Below are 20,395 nucleotides of genomic sequence, written 5' to 3'. Positions count from 1 at the left end.
ATTCAAAATACTACACTATGTTTCAATGACTACTGGACAGACATATCAAATTTGAAGACCAGTGAATAATTCAGACGAACAACAAAGAAAACAAAACTGCAAAAAAGTGAGGCAAAAATGAAGCAACAGAACTTTCCCTAAAAATGTGTTTTCAACAACGCAGACCATTTCCGACTTACAAAACAGACCTGTGACGGGCCCTGAAGTCTCGGGACACGCCATGAGACCGACAGGTGCATAAGTGGACACTACTTCCTTCAATTTAGGGAACTAGGAAGTATTACTTAGGCTGAAACTCAAAAAGGTAAATGTAGTCAAAATAATGATCAATACAATAAAGTACATACTTTTTTCAGTATAAATGTGGTCCTGGGAATGAAAATTATTCTGAGAATTCGCCAGATATTTATATCACCAAACACAAATTTCAATGTACATATGATCGCATAAAATGTAGTGAAAAGACATAGCCACTTATCAGTCATTTTAAAGATCAGCATCGGTTGTTTTATTGCTCCAAAGCCAGGTTTGTGACTTCAGCTCTTCAGGAGGACCTCACCGTGGGGGGCTTATGGTGGGAAACACAATGTGTGTGGAGCCCATCTGGCGCAGGAGCCTCCTGCAAATCACTTCCCTGACAGTCTGCCAAGCACCAATTCCTGAGTCTCTAAATAACTTGGGTACTTTCTTTCACACTCTCCCTTGAACCGATGACCTTTTAAAACCTTTAGTAAAAACGGCCCTCAAAGAAGAGAAAATTAGCGTGAAATTTGAAAGTTATCTTGGAAAAATACAGTTAAGGGAAACACGCAACTCTTGGCAGAAATATGATTTCAGAGAAAGGAACCTGTAAAAGCACTTTCTTAACTGTGACTTCGGTAATCTGTGATAGTCTTAGGATGGTGAGTTACTACTGCATTTCATACTGATGAGCATTAAAATGCAACAAGAAACACTCTCCAGCTAACCCAAGTTCACCTCCAGGTGGACATGAAATCCAAGGATGTAGGGAACAGCATGTATGAACTTTAACTATTTACAACTATTTCAACTCACTAACTACAACTACTTGCAGCTGATATTTACTGAGTACTGACCCTGTATCAGGCACCGCCCCAAGTACTTGCATATGTATTTTCACAAGTAACTGAGTATTAGAAGTAATTCTTGAGTTCCTTTCAGAATTTCTTGATATTGATTTAAAATGGTTCGCAAACTTCTGGTTCTTTTTGTTACAAAGGTATTAAGGCAGTATGTGCTGGTAAACAACCAGCACCACCGTGTACCTAGTAAAAAGTCAGTCTTATTTCTCATACACCCTCCTCTCCAAGGGTTAACTACCTTTAGCAATCTGGTGGACCTTTCTAGAGCACTTTTTAAGTTTTATTTCAAAAAAGGAATGATATTACACATATTATTCTACAACTGACTTTTCTTCCCTCGGTACTTCCTGGAACATCCCCTGACGTCGGTATACACACGATTCCATGCATTATCTCACTATTCCCTTCCTGAGAGACCTTTAACTTGGATTGCACATGGGTCTTCCATACCCAGGGAGTGTTCTTATAGGTACATTGCCCAAAGCAAGATTCTGATTTAAAGCAGACACACATTTTAAATTTGGATAGCCAATGCCCAAATACCTCCAATTCCCACTGAAGTAAAAGAGCGCCCTCACTTGGTATTAGCAAACTTTTCACTTTTTTTTGTGTGGTCAATATGAAGAAAAAAATGGTATTGTGTTTTTGTTACAATTTGTATAGAATAACTTTTTAGACTGATTCACTTCATTACACTCTGCAGAATATACATTCAGGTTTACCAATGTGAACAGACGTTATTTACAATGTAGTCAACACAGTGCATCCTTTATTCACTGTGCATCTCCTCACTGTCCATGATGGGTTCCCCATAACCCACGGCAAGAGCTGAGCCCGAAACACAGGCAAACCTGTTCTGCAGGAAAGAACGGCGGGCCCCTGTAATGGAGCGGTGTACGAGTCGCTCTGAACACAAGAAAGTAGCGGTGACGTTACCAACCCCATGGGCCTTGCTGGCCAGTACGAGCTGCCAAAGAGCTTGGCTGAGGGCCACCATGTGAGAGGCCAGGCCCTTGGTCTCGGGACAATGGTCGACAGCCCTCAGAGATGCCGCAGCGACAACTGAGGGGGAGCATTTGAAAAGGAGAAGGCACTGCACAGAACGTGTCTGTACACACCCACGAGAACGTCAGGCCTCTGGCTGCTAGGGTGCTCAACAGGTCTGGAGAAATGCAGGTGACTTAAGCACTTAACACAATGTAGACAGGTGGTCAATGGATATTTCCTGAATAACACTTGTGAGTATTTAATAGGTGGATTACAGTACTTTACTTCTAAAAAAAAAAAAACTTGCCATGGGCACACCGTAGCTGGTGTGTTTGTAGGAGAATTGGAAACACTTCTTAGGCTATACAGGGAGCAGCAAGAAAAACACTGCATATTGAGAGTGTACTCTGTGGTGACTGAAAAATAGGTCTCCTATTTTTCAGGGCTCTGAAAAATAGGGCTCTGCTGCCACTTTGTGTGACCCTGGGCAAGTTTCTTAACTTGCCTGTGTCTCAGTCTCCTCTTGTGTAAAAGGAGGACGGCAGTGCGGACTAAATTTGCTGTGAGGATTCAATGTGCCTGGCACACAGGAAGCCTTACCATAGTGAGTTCACGCAGACTTTGGCAGCTATCGCCCTAATGGCATCATCGCCACCAAAATGTTTTGTACCTCTGAAAAAAGGAATAAATAAAATGTATTGGATATTACACTGGCTAGTTAATTGGCTATTTACCTGGGGTAAATAAATGGTAACTAATAACCTGCTAATAAAGAAAGAAAATAAATGCCCCCAAATATTTTAAACTTGCTTATTTCTTAAATACTTGTGATTCGTGGATATGTCCTGATAACAAATGCAAATGATTTTAGTTTCAGCTTAAAGCTGCTGATACAAAAATATGGATTTGGGTTTGAAACTCTTTGCTATATCATTTCAATCAGTCTAAACAGTAAATACTCTTTCTGTTATACAGTGCAATGAAATACCCCTGGAAGCTTTGGAGTTTTGTTTTTTTTTAATATGAGGAACTTTAATACTGAAAGAGCTATCTTTGGGGCGTTTTTAGAGGTGCTTCTACGGACAAGAGTAAAGAGTGACATCTGAAATGACCTGTTATAAAAAGTGTACTGTGAAATGGTGACTAATCTGAGAATTTTACTGGAAGTTAGGACCAGAGCTGTTTTACACTCATTATTGTTGTCACCATCTGGGATAGGAACGAACCGCAGGGTGGGAGAAGTTTTTTGAAAAATGAGCTCATGCGCTGGTCTGAAGTAGGCTGTGTTCATCTCCTTACCGGATTTTAAGTGCCCATTTAGGGCGAACTGAGCTGATTCAGCCTTTTATTTGAAAAGCAGAATCAATCAGTCTGTCTACATAATAACAAAGTTTAAGAAAAGAAACTATCTCTGAAAATACTTTGAACTCTTCTGTCTAGATTTTTTTCCATTTGTTCAAAAGCTTAAGTATTTATTTTACCTTGAATTTTTTAATAACTTATTTATAGGTTTAATGTTTTCCCAATGACTACTTTTTATTTTTTTCATTTGAATTATTCTATTACGCAATTACTTTTTGTGATTAATAAAATTTTTAAAAATTATTGCTCAAGTACAGTTTTCTCTTTTACTCCCATCCCAGCCCACCCCTCCAGTGTTCCCCACTTCCCTCCCATTTCTACCTCTGTTAGTTTTGGTCCATGTGTCCTCCATACTCGTTCCTGTGAATTCTTTCCCTTTTCCCCTGAAATTCCCTCTTCTCTCCCCTCTGGTCCCTGTCAGCCTGTTCTCTATTTCAGTGTCTTTGGTTATATTTTGCTTGCTTGTTTGTTTTGTTGTTTGGTTCCTGTTAAATGTGAGATCATATGGTATTTGTCTTTCACCTCTTGGCTTATTTCACTCAGCATAATGCTTTCCAGTTCCATCCATGTTGTTGCAAAGGGTATGAGCTCCTTCTTTCTTTCTGCTGCGTAGAATTCCATTGTGTAAATGTACCATAGTTTTGGATCCATTTATTTACTGATGGGTTGCTTCTAACTCTTGACTATTGTAAATTGTGCTGCTATGAACATTGGGGTGCATAGGTTCTTTTGGATTGGTGTTTTAGGGTTCTTAGGATACACTCTTAGCAGTGGAATTGCTGGGTCAAAAGGCATATTCATTTTTAGTTTCCTTAGAAAATTCCATACTGTTTTCCATAGTGGTTGTACCAGTCTGCAATCCCACCAACAGTGAACTAGAGTCCCCTTTTCCCCACAACCTCTCCAACACTTGTTGTTTGTTGCTTTATGATAGCCATCCTGACTGGTGTAAAGTGGTATCTCATTGTGGTTTTAATTTGCATCTCTCTGATAGCTAGTGATACTGAGCATCTCTTCATGTGTCTCTGGATATTCTATATGTCCTCCTTGGAGAAGTATCTGTTCAAGTCCTTTTCCCATTTTTAATTGGGTTTCTTGTCTTCTTAGAGTGGAGTTGTGTAAGTTCTTTGTATATTTTGGAGATTAAACCTTTGTCTGAGGTATCACTGGCAAATGTTTTCCCATACAGTTGGTTCTCTTTTTATTTTAATACTGTTTTCTTTAGCCATCTATTACACAATTATTATTAAAGGAATATACACACTCATTGTAAAAGGGAAACACAGAGAATGTAGAAAATTAAGCAGCTAAGAAAGGAAAGATACCTTTACCACTAATCCCCTCCACTATGCCAGTGACCGTGAGAAACTCTTTGGGGTATCACCAGATTTTTCTTTCTCATACATACACATGTACGTGCCTGAGTATCCATCCTTACATATAATATTTTTCTTAAAAAATTATTTTATTTTACATACTCTTCTGAGACTTTGCTAGTTCCTCTTTAAATTTCTCTCTCACCGATGTCTTTCCACATTGGTAGAAATGGACTGACCTCAATCTTTTTAGTATCTGTACAAAGGGGTGTCCAACCCACGGCCCGTGGGTCTCAAACGTGGCCCAGGACGGCTGTGAATGCAGCCCGACACAAAATCATAAATTTACTTAAAATATTATGAGATGTTTTTGTAATTATGTGATGCAATATATTTAAGTTGTGGCCCAAGACAGCTCTTCTTCTTCCAGTGTGGCCCAGAGACGCCAAAAGCCGGGACACCCCTGCTACAGCAGTCACATGTCTAGTTCCTTAGTGTGACCAACTATCGGTAGCAATAATCACGGTTAGAGGACACCAGTGAAAAAAAGTGTCTTAATATAAACTACATTTTCCATGTAAAATCATACTAAGAAGTTCCCAACAAAGGTAAATTGAGAAATAATCAGTTAAGTCTAGCAAAACCATATAAAACACTTCAAATTTCAATGTTAATAGCACTGACATTCAGTAGAGGTCCCATTTTTCCACCAAAAATTCACTGATTTCTCCATTTACAGTGCATTAGAAAAAGTTAGAAGTCCTTTAACTTAAGTCCCTCCTTACCACCACCACCACCACCACTAGTACTACTACTGGATTGCTTATTTCTACTAAGAAGCCCAAGTTGATGAGCCATTAAATATATTGCTCAGGTCTGTGCATAGATTGTTGGAGAACATCTTTATTCTTGGCAGCAAACTATGCAATACTATAACTTTTCAAAGTGATCACTAATTCAGTAGTCAGAGTGACAGTTGCATTTAATATAGTATTTCATTCAATGACTGCCAATTTTGCATATGGAAATCACTCCGATTTTGGAATCAGAAGGGTTTGTCTGCATGATAAAAAAACGACTCACTTTTTAAAACTCAGCTAACACATCGCCAAGTCCCCTGTTTCCTCCTGTGCACAAATGCCAGCTCCTTCTTTTTGTCCCTCCTATCACATCGCCTAGGACCCTTCTATGTGTCCTGGACGTCCTTTTATCATGGTGTCATGACATTTCTCTAATTTATCACTCTCTCGCCACCAAGCCAACTTTAATGCCTAAGAAAATGCTACAAAATCACACATGGGCAAAAGACCCACTGGAAGTGCAAGATACTCCAGAGGACTGAATACAACAGTGTGAAAAGTTCATTAAGATCGAACATCCACACTGCAACTAACCTTTAAAGAAACGACCACATGTTGAGTTTTGGTGAACTACCAAAGAAGATGAAAAATTACCTTCAAAAGCTCTTGAAACATTCCTCCTTTTTCAATTATATATCTATGTGAGACCAGATTTCCACCATACAATTAAACTATAAAACAACATATGGAACAGATTAAAGACATATGCAGATATGAAATTCCACCTGTCTTCTATTAAGCCATATATTAAAGAAATCTGCAAAAATGTTAAACAATCCTGTTTCTCTCAGTATTTTCTTTTGTTTTGGCAGGTAGTTATTTTTCACAAAAATGTTTTTATATCAAAGTGAATCCAGTTCACTATTATTTGAAATAAATCAATGAAGATTTTAAGAATTTCTCAGTTTTAACTTCTAATTATTAAAAACCTCTAGATACAACCTTTATAAATTTAAAAAAAAAAAAAAACCTCTTTAGGATCTTCAATTTTGAAAAGGTTCTGAGACCCAAAAGTTTGAGAACCACAACACTATAGTCTGAAAAGCATTTGACAATCAAAATATTGTTAACTGGAGGGACAGATATTAGTGAAATAAGAGGGACCGAGATCGGGTTTCAGTAGATCAAGAGGGCGCAGGAGGCGACAGAGTGGGCAGAGTGCAGACTCCGTTTCCTGCGGGAGGAGAAAGGAGGGACTTGAGAGCGGGCAGAAGAGATGCAAGGGGAGGAAGAGGTTTTAATGAGATGCCAGAGCACACTGCTGGGCCGAGGAAGAGGCACCACAGAGAGCAGTTCAGGACAAAAGCGAGAGAAGGCTTCTCCAAAGGGCGAAGCCAAGAGGTGGTGATGAAGGACAGAATGAAGGAGGCAGCAAGGAAGCAGCCTGCGCCTGGAACGCAGCCGTAATCCTGTCCTCCGATGACACGGTACAGCTTTGTGTGCCCCCTGACACCTGCCTGCCATTCACTGGGTGCACACTCACCCCTGCAAGAACTTGGAGCGGCGGGGTGGGGGGGAGGGTGGGGAGAAACCTGTTCAGCAAAGCTGGCTTCACTTTCATTGATTGTCAGCACAAAAATGTTCTAGATTAGCCCTGGCTGGTGTAGCTCAGTGGAATGAGCGCAGGCCTGCGAACCAAAAGATCGAGGTTCAATTCCCAGTCAGGGCACATACCTGGATTGCAGGCCAGTTCCCACCAGGGGATGCATGAGAGGCAACCATACATTGATATTTCTCTCCCTCTCTCCTTCCCTCCCCCTCTAAAGATAAATAAATAAAACATGAAAAAATTGTTCTAGATTAGTCTGTTTCTAAAATGAAGGGCAGGAGTAGGCGAGGCATAACACAGGGTCCTTTTCAGATTCAAAATTCTATAGCTCATAATCCTATAAAAATCATGCAGCCATGTCACTGCAAAATAACTGTTGCCATTTGCTACAAAGAAATGAAGGACTAGACCCATGAGGCAGCACGGGGGTCTCATTACTCAACCCCGGTTACGGGGCGCCTGTATCGAGTGTTCATCGTTTCTAAACTAAAATCGGAACAGAGCCAGCACAAAAGCTTTTTTTGTTTTCCGAATCTGTGGATTTATTTGACAAGTCTTTAAAAGGCATAAAAATTAAATTACTCTTAGTTAGACATCAAATAAATTGCCTTAACTTAAAAGAATAAAAATGCGTGAAATAAGGATCTACCTGGGAATTCTGGGGCACAGAGCCTTTGGCCAGATGAAACTCTCTATTAGTTGCTGAAGGCACCACAAAAGAAGTGGATGAAAAACTCCTTTCTTTAGGTGATTTATAATCTGCATAACTGAGGTGTTGTGACTAAAAATGCATTTAGAGGCATATCTAACTTTTGCCGTGACAAAATCTCTTTATCTCCAAATGCAATCAAATTTTCCCATCACCTTACAATTTCAATTAAATTATAGCTTAAAATTTAAAATTAGCCTTGGCTGGTGTGGCTCAGTGGACTGAATGCTGGACTGCAAACCAAAGGGTTGACAGTTTGGTTCCTGGTCAGAGCACATGTCTGGGTTGCAGGCTGGGTCCCCAGTAGGGGGCACTCAAGAGGCAACCACACACTGATGTTTCTCTCCCTCTCTCCCTTCCTTCCTCTCTCTAAAAATAAATAAATAAAATCTAAAAAAATTTTGAAATTAAATTATAATCACATCAAATTTCCAGAGGTACTTTGTCTTCCTTTCTAATTGAGCTTTGTTTGATAACAGTAGCTTACAAGAGCTCGAAATTTGCCATTCTGAGATTAGTAAAGAGTATTTTTGCAAAACAAATGATAAACCCTTAAAGTGTTCATTGCAGAACAAGGGTATATCCCACATGTGTGTTCTACGCTGCTTTTCTCTTAACTCAGCAACATCTGTGCATTTTTGTATTTTCATATCATATGGTATTGGCATCACCTGTAGCAGTGTAACATGAGTCAGAGTTTAAATGGTGACCAAAAGAGAACTAATTCTTCAAACTGAGTCAGGCATGACAGGCTCAGTGTTGGCTGGTCTGCTGTGAGGGACTTCACAGGGATATTCAAGTTCACTAATACAACATCTAGTAGCTAAATTTTAACAATGAATTCTGGGGAAACTTCGGTGATGTTTACTTTCCCAAGACTTGAAAGAGGTTCGTTCTACTTTCTCAGTGTCGAGGGCGAGGGTATTTTTAACTGAGGTTGCTGCATTATTTATAGTCCAGGCAACTAAATGTAAATTACTCGGAGCCCTCTGGACTTCTGCCTCAGAGAATAATATATGGGCTGTGCTGGGTGATGCCTTTTTTGAAGATCATCTAAGAGACGCACAGAGGCAACGCAAAGTCCAACAATATGGGAGAAAATCTAAAGAGTTAATTTCTTAAATGTTACCTTATTGCGCTTCTTACTCTGCTTATTGATAAACATAAAATTAATTCACTGTTGCAAAAGTCTTGTAGCTAATCATGTTCTCAAAAGAATGCAGTTTAATTCCTATGCAATAATAGAGCCTTATTTGGTATAGTGATGAAAATCTGGCAGAACTGTTTTTGTACAGCTGTGTTTTGGAGGATTCTGGTACTGCATTCGCTCAAGGGTATTGAAATCTAAGTAATTTTCTCATATTATTAATAGATGCCACTATATTATTAATAACAGCCCGAGAACTAAAATATGAATTATTAAGAAATACTTAAATTTATGACTAGAAAGTTTATACAGCAGTTAAAATTGTGTTTTTTACATCTCTTACTAACTATATTATAGAAAAGATGCATAGATACCTAAACTACTCCAGGAAGATCTAGGGCATTTCAGTTAAGACAAAGAACCATTTTTTATTTTTAGAAAAAAACCATAATTCATGTTATGTGAATAATAATTATTTTTGCTTCCATGGCTTATGAAATAAAATTTAAAATGTGTGTATATTTCACACAAACATATACATGTACACACACGTACAAACATCCACATACTATGTGAAAGGCTCGGGGACACTGACCGAATGTCACAGAGAAAAAGAAAAGGCAGGCAGGCCTGCAGCGTGAAGGCGAGGTAAAGAGAATGTGGAGTGTAAGCTCTAATTTAGGAAAATTAGGCAGGAAATTTGGCTTTGAGCTGCCTAATGGCCAAAACACAATAATTTAATAATACTGGCTACATGGAAAACAGAAACGAATACACACACAAGTTCCTTAATCAAAACGAACAAAATAATGCCTGTCATTGTGAGTGAAAAGAAAGGTTGCTTCTGTGTCTTCATAGAAGAGTCCCTAACCAGAGTGTGACAGCACAGGACCGCACAGCAAACGCCCCGGCCACCTCCTGGGACAGTGTCTGGGGAAGCCCCGCAGCCTGCCGGCATTGTTTGCACCCTGCCGGCATTGTTCGGGGTGGGAAGGGGGGTGGGGGGTGGGGGGGTGGGGTAGGGACCCGGGCATGGCAACACCAAAGGGGCCAGAAACGTGGCCCGAACATGCGGCCCTCTGGCAGTGCAATGTAATTGAGGGACATAAACTGGAACATGGAGAGGAATAAATGGACCATGTGCCCACTCCACTAGCTTTTAAGTGTTCTGTTTTCTCCCACTGAGTTTGAGGTAAAAGCCGATTCACGAACAGTCTGAAGTTACGGTCTTCAGCAAGCCATCTGTGACGCTGTCCAAGGGCAAGTCTTTAAAAACTAATGGTGCATCCCTGGAAAGCAGGAGCTGAAGGACTAGCTTCCGGTGCTTTTTTGGGTTTATTCAATATACAAATAAACAAGCATTCAAGGGTCTCAGGTTTTTCAGAACAGAACACGGTCACAAAGAATAGGGACTTGAGTTTTGTTGCTCTTGATTTTGGATTATTACAGTACTGGTTTCCCAGCATCACCTGGAGAACGTGTTAAATGCAGCTTCCCAGGCACCCTTATATGCTGATGTAATGGCTCTTGGGTGGAGCCTGGAAGTCAGGTAATTCTGCGGAAGACGGTCCAGGAACTATACTTAGAGACCATTATTCTCCAGAGGGAGCGAGCTCTCAGTACTTGATTTTAAATTTCACCTTCTTAACTGTGTGCTCAGTTCACCTGTTGAATATTTAGATCTGTGAGCTCCTTCCTGACACACTGACAGTTGCAAAGTCTCTGAACTGCACTGTCAGCCAATTTTGGGCCTGTTTTGTGTCCACTCTCTGAGGGCTCTCGGTGTCTTGTTGGTCGCGGTTCACAGTTACGTTTCTCCTGAATAGCCCTTCCATTCCCAGCATGGGGACAGCGTGACTTAGATATTGCCACTCTGGCCCTCGCTGCACACGGGCTGCTGAGAAGTTTAGAGAAATTTATGGCTCACCTTCAGCAAGTATGTAGAATTTCTAAACTCACCTTGGCCTTGTCTTTCCTACTCTTACTTTCCTTGCCTCAATTCCCTCAATGTTTTTACATTTTATATTTACTTTCAAAGCTGCTTCGGATTTTCTTTTTTTAAAAAAATATTTTATTTATTTATTTTTTGAGAGAGGGGTAGGGAAGGAGAAAGAGTGGGAGAGAAATATCAATGTATGGTTGCTTCTCATGCATCCCCTGCTGGGAACTGGCCTGCAACCCAGGCATGTGCCCTGACTGGGAATTGAACCGCAATACTCTGGTTCGCAGGCCTGAGCTCAATCCACTGAGCTATGCCAGGCAGGGCTTGCTTCAGATTTTCTATGGAACAAGGCCAGTGGGGGTGTGTGTGTGTGTGTGTAGAGGTGGGCAGAAGTAGGTTTACAGTTGTTCATATGGAAACTAATATAATAATTAACAATAGTACCAAAATAAACTGTGTTTCATGTACTCACAACTGTAAACCTACTTTCGCCAAACCCTGTATGTGTGAATGGGTAAATGAATTAACACAAGGTAGAAATTGGATGGCAAAAGCAATGAACTATGGAAGGAAGGTTTGGGTTTTTCCTTGAAGCTGCGACTTCACTGTCATTTAATTAATACATATCACAATCTAATTCTCCCCAAATTTTGATTTACATGATGCTTTCTTAAAGATTTTTTTTGAGGATTAATGGGTTTGAAAGCACTTGGTTCTTTGTAAAGTGTTACATAAATGTAAAAAAGATAATTATATTATTTCATTAACTGTGTATTGCTATCAACTCATGCTTTAATATGAATTGGCAAGTGAGTTTTGGTCAATGATGAGAAAAAATGTCTATCAAATTTTATGGGCATGTGTTCTAACTTGTTTCTATTTTTAGGTAGAAGATATTACAAAAAGTTTTGACAATTGACAGAAAAGCGATTATGGGAACAAGATTAGAAAATGCAAACTTTTTGTATCAATCCTCCTTTTAACAAATTTACAATTCCTAGTTTAATCGTTCAGTAATCCATTTATTGCCCAACCCTGTCCCTGGCATGTAATTTGACTCCAGCACATGACACAGCAGCCTGGAATTACTTATCTTTATCACTGCCAACCATATTAGACTCTGTGCTTCTTCGGGACATCATCTCACTTATTATTGTATCCGCAGGGCCCAGGTAGTACTTGACACACAGTAGGTGTTCGATAAATGTTATTAAATGGATAAACAAACACGAAAAAACAACTGCTTTCTGTCAATTGGAAAGAAGACTGGTATACTGGTGTTGCGCATTCAGGTTAGACACTGACGTCCTTAGCACTGAAGCAGGACCCTGACTGTCCAGTGACTCAACCCTAGGAAACGAAAGTGGACATGCAGCAGACTAAAGTGACTTGAGGATCCAAGGATGCTGCTCGGGAGGAGGCAGTCTTCCAGCAAAGGGAAAAGGCAGCCCTGCAAACACAAGCAGCTTCCTGCCGGGAACTTCAGGGGGCGTGTTCACACAGCAGTGACTGGGGCTCCAGGGAGTGCCTTGCTAACATTCAGTACGGTGAGTCCTAATAAAAACGTTTCCACATCTCCACTGAGCGACAGACAAAAGCCCATTTGCACCCAGAGATTTCCTTAGAGAACAAATGACTGGGAATGTAACAGCTACATTAATTCTTAATGTCAACTATCTGCATGAAAAACTTGATAAATACAATTTTTAACAAAAAGAACATAAACCAGAAATAATGTGGCATGATCTTAAAGAATTACAGTATTCTAATGTGTCTAACCTACAGCACAAGATAACGCGTATCTGGGCACCTGGACAACAGAGTCTTTTTCTCACACGTCTCCGTGTTTTAACCTCTGGGTGGTGTACGGCAGAAAGAGACTAAAACAAAAATCTATCCTAAGTATGAAAATGCATGGAGGGCTCACAGAGTATAATTAATTCAAGTGCTCGTCAAAATGCTCAGGAACAGGGAAGACACGAGCATGCGCAGTGTAAGGCCACCGCCCTCGGGAATCTTACAGTCTAATACAGAGCTTTTCACTACAAGGTACTCACAGAACTGGGTGAAAATAAGCAAGGATATCAGTGAACTTGTCATGAAAAGAAAAATGTTATGTATCTATGACCAACTGATTTTGTTTTACCAGAACAATTATCTTCAACAGATTTAAATACTATTTTTACTGACTACATGGAGGTTGAAAATTTTTAACAAAATGTATCTCAAGCTATAAACATTTTGAGAACCAAAACTACTCTAAAAAGGAAAATAAACATGTTACTACATTTTGAAATTGAAAAAATTTTTCACTTCAAAACAATTATATGCTATACAGATATAAAAATCTTATAGTTATTGTTAATATATGCAACATTGTTTATAAAAGTTTTCACTGCTCTCGGCTTTTCTTGCTTTGTCATAGGCAAGACACCTACAATATACAGATGCTGGTCTTTATGTTATAAATAAAAATTTACTGTCCTGGCTGGCATGGCTCAGTGGACTGAGCACCAGCCTGGGAACCAGGGGGTCGATTCCCAGTCAGGGCATGTGCCTGGGTTGCAGGCCAGGTCCCCGGCAGGGGGCTCACGAGAGGCAGCCACACACTGGTGTGTCTGTCCCTCTCTCTCCCTCTTCCCCTCTGTCTAAAATAAATATGTGCATTTAAAATAAAATAAAATTTACTAACAAAAATGTGGCATAAAGATTTCTATTGACTGCAAATTATGTTTTGTTTTTAAGTCAGAAGCCTCTTACTCTCCCTTTTGTGATGTAAATGTGAACTTGAGTAACAGACATAAGAACACAGACATACTCAACAGGTGTTATTTCTTCCTCATTTTTTAAGTTTTCAGAAACCTCTTTATGTTGTGTTTTGATTATAGGCTCCCTAAATTGGTTTGGAAAGTAAGCAGATATAAATTAATAACTTAATTGTAAACTGAGCAAGACTACGAACTACAAAGTGTAAAACAATGATTTGTTCCTGAAACTGTTCTGCATGCCCCCAGAGGCTTCCGTACCTGCAGATGGCTGGGAAACACTCCTGGAGGCCCTTCTTCTTCACCAGAGACCCTTCCAGGCAGTACATGATGATGTCCATGACCTGCGGAGGAAGGACACGAACCGAAAATGAACTTCACACACTTAATTTTCCAAAATTTAAATGATTAACTCAGGGCCTCACTTGCCCATGGAAATTCTAGACGGTTTAATCTTGATATTTACATTAAACTGCAGGATATTCTTTTATCTGTGAAAAACACTTCTAGGACAGTGCAATAAAATAAAAAGACTACTTATTTCCTTTCAAGGCTATTCATATTTATGTCCAGTATAGTAACTTTTATTTAAGCACGCTGTATGTCCTGTTTTATTTATAATGAAAGATGTCCAAGAGAACATGACCTTTAAAAATTACTCTAATGTAGCCCAATTAATTCCATGTGAATGACAGATGGACACAGCAATCATTTTGATTTTTGAGGACATTTAATAAGGGCTCCAGAAACAGTACAAAAGTTAATTCAATTCAGTTATCTCCTGTCCTTTAGAGATTTATATACTGCACTGGAACCTTAGGCTGTGGATACATCATTCAAAACAGGAAATTCTTACCTCCACGAGCAGATCCACAACATCTGTGGGCATCTTTTCAATGAGAATTTCAATGACTCTCAGAATCTCCCCTTTGGCGCGGGCGAGCGTCGTTGTGTGCATATTCTGCTGCGATTGGGTGTTGGCTGCGAGGGCCGTGTGTCTGTGGACCTACAGAAAACATTCCACGCTGCACGTGCGGCTGACACCTGGTAGAGTTTTACATCTCTAGCCACTGGTTTATTTTTCACTTATTACAGTAGAAAAATAAAAGAATCCACAAGCACAAATCTCCTGAGATGAGTCAGGAAAGACTTTTGACTGCAAAAGAAGGTATTTAGTACAATATAAATTCTGGCGAGTCTTGTTTGATGAAATTTTTAAAGTTTCTGGGCATGGGAGACTTTAAAACCGTATTACCATAACATTCCTTTAAAAAGGACAGGCTGAAGGTTTGCGAAGTTGGTGTGTTTGGTGCTGAGGTGGGGAGCAGTTATGAGACTCAGCAAATATCGGAGATGGCCCTTGCTTTCATGTAATAATAGTAAATGATGTTGTCTCCATTCTAGGTGCTTTATAATCCAGTTGGGAAATTCAAATAGACATGCCTCCCAAAACAAGAAGCATTGTAAACAATGCAGATTTAGTGTGGATGCCCCCACCCCAAACCCAAATTGTCCACCTTCCATGGTTCAGTGGAAAAAGAGGGTTCATGGGCCCAGACCAGCCAGGGGGCGACTCTTCAGTATTTTACTCAAAACTCTGAGTGAAGTGGAAACTTGTGTTTAAAAGGTAGTGAATGGGGAGTATTACATTGAAATATTTAAAAATTAGTTTCTAGCCCTGGCTGGTGTAGCTCAGTGGATTGAGCATGGGCCTGGGAACCAAGCAACCACGGTTCGATTCCCAGTCAGGGCACATGCCTAGGTTGCAGGCCAGTTCCCAGCAGGGGACACACAAGAGGCAACCATACATTGATATTTCTATCCCTCTCTCCTTCCCTTCACCTCTAAAAATAAATAAAATCTTTTTTTAAAAAATAAATAAAATAAAAATTAGTTTCTAACCAATGCTAGAGTAGAATAAATCCAGAGCACAGCCGTTCTAACAGTTCATTTAAGAACACTCATACATGTAAACGGTGCAAATTAAGTTAAAAAACACAATTAGACACAAACACTTGTTCACCTTCTTTAAAGAGGCAGTTGAATGCCTGGCATTGCTAGGACCTGTGTTTGTGGTCAGAGTGCTGTAAGGCTTATTCAGCACATTCAGTATTACTATCCGTGTTTATTCCACCAATGGGAAAAACTGGCAACAAAAATTCCGTGGCCAATAAGTCTGTGCTTTATATAAATGTATAATATCTGTAAAATACATAAACACACATATACATATATGCATGTTTTAAATACAGCGGAACCTCACTTTAACAAAAAACACACACCTTTAGGTCTACAGATTTATTTTTGCTCTGAGTACAGAGTCTCGCGGCCTCACATCAGCCTGTGCCATCTGCTATTCGGCCCTTCCCATTCCCTTCTAGCAGCCTTCACGTCACAAATATTTGCCAAATGCCTACCAGGGATGGCCCCAGGCCAGACATGCGCCCGTAGGGTTCAGGTTATCAGGGCAGGTGCAGAGGCATCTATTTAGTATTTTAAAAATTCATCGCAGGTAACAGAAAAACAAGTCAGACCGAGCCCTTACCCCACAGACGCCAAGTCTGTACAATATTCAGGCTGAAATGGAATAAACCTTTAAAAAATTTAGGAGCTTATCACCCCTTCCTGTATCTCCCATGAGTAAGACCTACAGGAAAGATCCTATAACTGGTTCACTGCTCTTTACTAGGTTTTAGTTAGACGTGGGCAATTAGTTAGAACACCAGGAATGTGGGAATCAACTGGCATTCAAGTCTTTAGATGTGACATCTAGTAGCAAAAACAATTAGCAAGTTTATGACTTTTACATTTTTGTTTACAGTTGGAGAGCCAGTGTTAAATAAGAAGTTTGGTTTGGATGACAGGTAGATACGTTTGTAGAATGTAAAGACCTTTAATATATGGGGTGGGGGGCAGGGTAAAAGTAGGTTTACAGTTGTTCATATGAAATATAGTACAAGAGTTAATAAATAATAATACAAGCATAAACTCAGTGTTTGGAGTACTCACAACTGTAAATGTACTTTAGCCCCACCTTGTATTTTAATTTGCATAAGCTTGCTATATCAGATTGAAACGTGATTGCCAAGTATTTACAAGTGAATTCACTGCTAGGAAGAAATGACTAGAAAAGCACAAAGTACTGAATGCACTGCTGTGCACAGGTACGATGTGTTTGTTTCAGTACATGGTTGTTACTGGCATTGCTAGAGAACAAACTGGAAGGGTTATTTGTGGATGCAGACCCTCAGCCCACAGTAGCAGCTAATTCCTCTAAAGGAGGAGCCGGAGCCCGGGAGTTGCACTCACCTCCTTGGCGATGGTGGTGATGAAGGCGGGTGGTCTGGCCGTGGCAATGAGCGAGAGGGCATGCCTCGCTGAGCGGGCGGAGTCAGCTGCTGGGCTCAGAGGCAGCCCCATTGTGATGCTAAACAGGGATCAGAAAAAAGGAGGAAAGAAAAGAAGCATTAGAAATATAGACTGAAAAGATTAGACACAGCTTATAATGTCAGTTCAAGGTCAATGGGAGCACTCAAACAGTTAGAATATAATGGACTTGCAACAATGAGCAGTGATTAGGAGTCAGAGTGTTCTGGCATCAAATACAAAATCGAATAATTAACCGTGAAGATTGAAAACAGTATGTGCATCTGTCCAAAGTGTTACAAACGCCTTGTTAACAAATTATCAAGAACTAGTACTGAATACATATCGCCAAGCTCAGAATAAGGCAAGAAATACTTTGCTGGCATTCTCCATTTCTTTCCTAAAAAAACTTAAAGGTAATTTGCTTATAATGCTTCATTACCAGGCTATATTTATTTAAGGCCACGTATCTAAAAGGGAGCAAAATTCACATCTGTCCGGGGAAATTATCGCAAGAACTAAGAATGACAAAACTATTTTTAGCTTGTACACTATTTTTAGTTTAAAATATCCCTAGTACTGCTAGTTTAAAATATCCCTAGTTCAGTACCACACTTAATACTTAGAACCAACCCACTAATCAGTATGCTCTCCTGATACTTACTTACTATTAATGAAAACACGACAGCAACTGATACACAAGAACAGGAACATGGTAACATAAATCTCTCAAAACTATGAGGATGTCATTTATATTCCTTTGCCATTCCTACAATATACAAATGACATGTTTTTGTTTCCAAGCTTCCTTTATACAGACTGCTACGAAAAGTATTTACTTATAATTAAAATGCAGCATGTCCTCCACATTATCAACTGCATGTACGGTGTATTTTGTTACTAAGAGACCCAGTCGCAGTTTCTCCCTCTAGGTCAATAACTCTTACATTTAAGTAGCCACATGAAAGTCATAAGAAGAACCATCCTGTCCTAATTAAATAAGTCTGTGTGCTTCGTGTGCAAACTGGATTATGTTTACTGAAAATTCTCAAAATGTTTACAAGTATTTCTATGATTTATCTATGAATCGGTGTTTTAAATTTTAGTTGACAATAAAGAGGCATCAGGTAGGCATTCTCACCATAGTTAAAAGAAAGTAGGTTGATTATAGAAAATTCTGCTTGTATTTTCCTTGTGGCTGTCATGCTGCTTAAATCTTTGAGAATAAAACGGTGAAAGCAGGAACTCAGAGGAGAGGGATGGTGAGCCTTCCTTTGATGTCTACTGCTAAGAAGAGACATGTGAGCCCAGAGGACAAACGCACGCACTGAACAACAGAGGGCAGGCGCTGGAGGGCGCGCCACCCCCTTGGCAGACCCCCACGCCAGGGGTCCCAGCAGGGGCCGGAAGGAGATGCCCAGCAGGAAGGCACCGTAGGGCAGCTTTGAGAGCTGCATTGCTGGATCAAACTTTAATACTGAAGATTCGGAAAAGGAAATGTTTACTATGTGAGTAGTAATTCACATAGGCTGGATTGCTTAATAATTACAAAGTGTAGATGATATTTTAAGTCACGTTTTAAGACATTCAGATGCTCATTAAACTTTCCAGATGTTCTGTGCCGTTCCCTTTTTTCATCAATGCGAATGAACAGGTGTCGATGGTACTGGCAGGCTGACACAAACGAAAACTGTATGTTCATTGAAGAATTCTGAACAGACCTACATCAAATTGTATAAGATCAATAGAAATCACTGAATAACAGAGTTGGAAAAGATCTCTTCGCAGCATCCTTGCCAAGCAGTGAGCCAAGGAAAGTGCCAGGGTGCTCGGTGACGCAGGCTGTGAGAGAATTCACAAAGAGCAGGAACTGCAGAGGGTAGAGGGTTTATTTTTACTTTTGAAAGGGAGGGACAGGGCTGCACTGGAGACCTACGCCAGCCCCAGCCCCAGCCCCGGGGGGTCAGGGCTGTGACTCCTTATCAGGTGGTGGGCGGCTGTGGAGCAGGATGTTCCAGTTGGGCTGCGACTTGTTTCCCTGTCATCTTTGGGTGCGGGGTCCGGTGGTCACTGCGGTCTGCTATGTCCTGTTTCATGGGCGCCTTCAGGGCGCTTCCAGTAATTTTTTTTTTCAAAAATATATTTTATTGATTATGTCATTATAGTTGTCCCAATTTTTCCCTCTTTTTTCCCACTCCACCAAGTACCCCCACTCCCTCCAGCAATCCCCTCTCCTTAGTTCGTGTCCATGGGTCATGCATATTAAGTTCTTTGGCTTCTCCATTTCCTATACTGTCCTTTTTTAAAATATATATATTTTATTGATTATGCCATTACAGTTGTTCTATTCCCCCCCTTCATTCCCCTCCACCCTGCACACCCCCTCCCCCACCATTCCCCCCCTTTAGTTTATGACCATGTGTCTCAAGTTCTTTAGATTCTATATTTCCCATACTTTTCTTGCTCTTCCCCCATCTATTTTCTACCTACCATTTATGCTACTTATTTTCTGTACCTTCTCCCTCCTTCTCCTTCTCTCACTCCCCTGTTGCCAACCCTCCATGTGATCTTCATTTCTATGGTTCTGCTCCTGATCTAGCTGTCCTCTTAGTTTGCTTTTTGTTTTAGGAGTGGTTCTTAATAACTGTGAATTTGCTGTCCTTTCACTGTTCATCTTTTTTATCTTCTTTTTCTTAGGTGGCTCATATAACAATTCGAGTCAGTCGGGCTTGGGGGGGTCTAGCCAGCTCCAGGAAAGGAGGCCTGAGAACGTGGCTTTCGTCCTGTTAGAAAGGGGAGAATGTCTCCTGGGAGGCCTCTCCCCTACCCGGAAGGAGGATACAGAGGAATGAAACTGGACGTGGAACCCGAGGACTAGGCTTGAAGTCAGATGCTGGCGCCATTATTGCACATTGCCTTGTGTCTGCCCCCGAACATCCTTACAAGTGACACCAGCACGTCACGCAGAAACCAGGTCCAGGGACGTTCTGGAGCCGAGGTAACAGTGAATGTCTTCCAGAATAGCTGACCTCTGAAGAGAAGTGGGGGAGGGGCCTGGCGACATTCCACTGCACTGAATTCATGAACTGGTAACATAAACGGACTCAGCGGCTCTGGTTGCGTGGCTAGACTGTTCCCCTGGGAGGAGTTTCTAGTAGTGTGCGGCATGACTGGTACTTCAGCTCTGTTTTTTCGGTATCAAGAGTGCTTTGGATAAAGATTCGGGGTGCAAGGTTATCATCTGGTGTGGATATGAAGTTGTCGCAGACAGCAGCTGTGGTAAGGTCTG

At 40.5% G+C, this 20,395-nt stretch overlaps 1 protein-coding gene across 4 annotated transcripts in view; it reads right to left on the bottom strand.

Moving 5' to 3' along the window:
• The window catches only part of WDR7 (WD repeat domain 7), a 292,206-nt gene that overhangs the window by 63,759 nt on the left and 208,052 nt on the right, over nucleotides 1-20,395 (bottom strand). For all 4 annotated transcript variants that reach the window (XM_053664157.1, XM_037151997.2, XM_037151995.2 and 1 more), the window contains 3 exons: nucleotides 17,050-17,167; nucleotides 14,597-14,746; nucleotides 14,002-14,084 (listed from right to left, as the gene is read on the bottom strand). In XM_053664157.1, coding sequence (XP_053520132.1) covers nucleotides 14,002-14,084; nucleotides 14,597-14,746; nucleotides 17,050-17,167 — 351 coding nt within the window. The remainder of the gene's footprint in view (nucleotides 1-14,001; nucleotides 14,085-14,596; nucleotides 14,747-17,049; nucleotides 17,168-20,395) is intronic.

The sequence above is a fragment of the Artibeus jamaicensis genome, unplaced genomic scaffold (genome assembly GCF_021234435.1).
Source record: "Artibeus jamaicensis isolate MK-2021 breed Jamaican fruit bat unplaced genomic scaffold, CSHL_Jam_final contig_354, whole genome shotgun sequence".
NCBI classification, from domain to species: domain Eukaryota; kingdom Metazoa; phylum Chordata; class Mammalia; order Chiroptera; family Phyllostomidae; genus Artibeus; species Artibeus jamaicensis.
The sequence above is the reverse complement of the archived record's forward strand: the minus strand, read 5'-3'. Positions and strand labels throughout refer to the sequence as shown.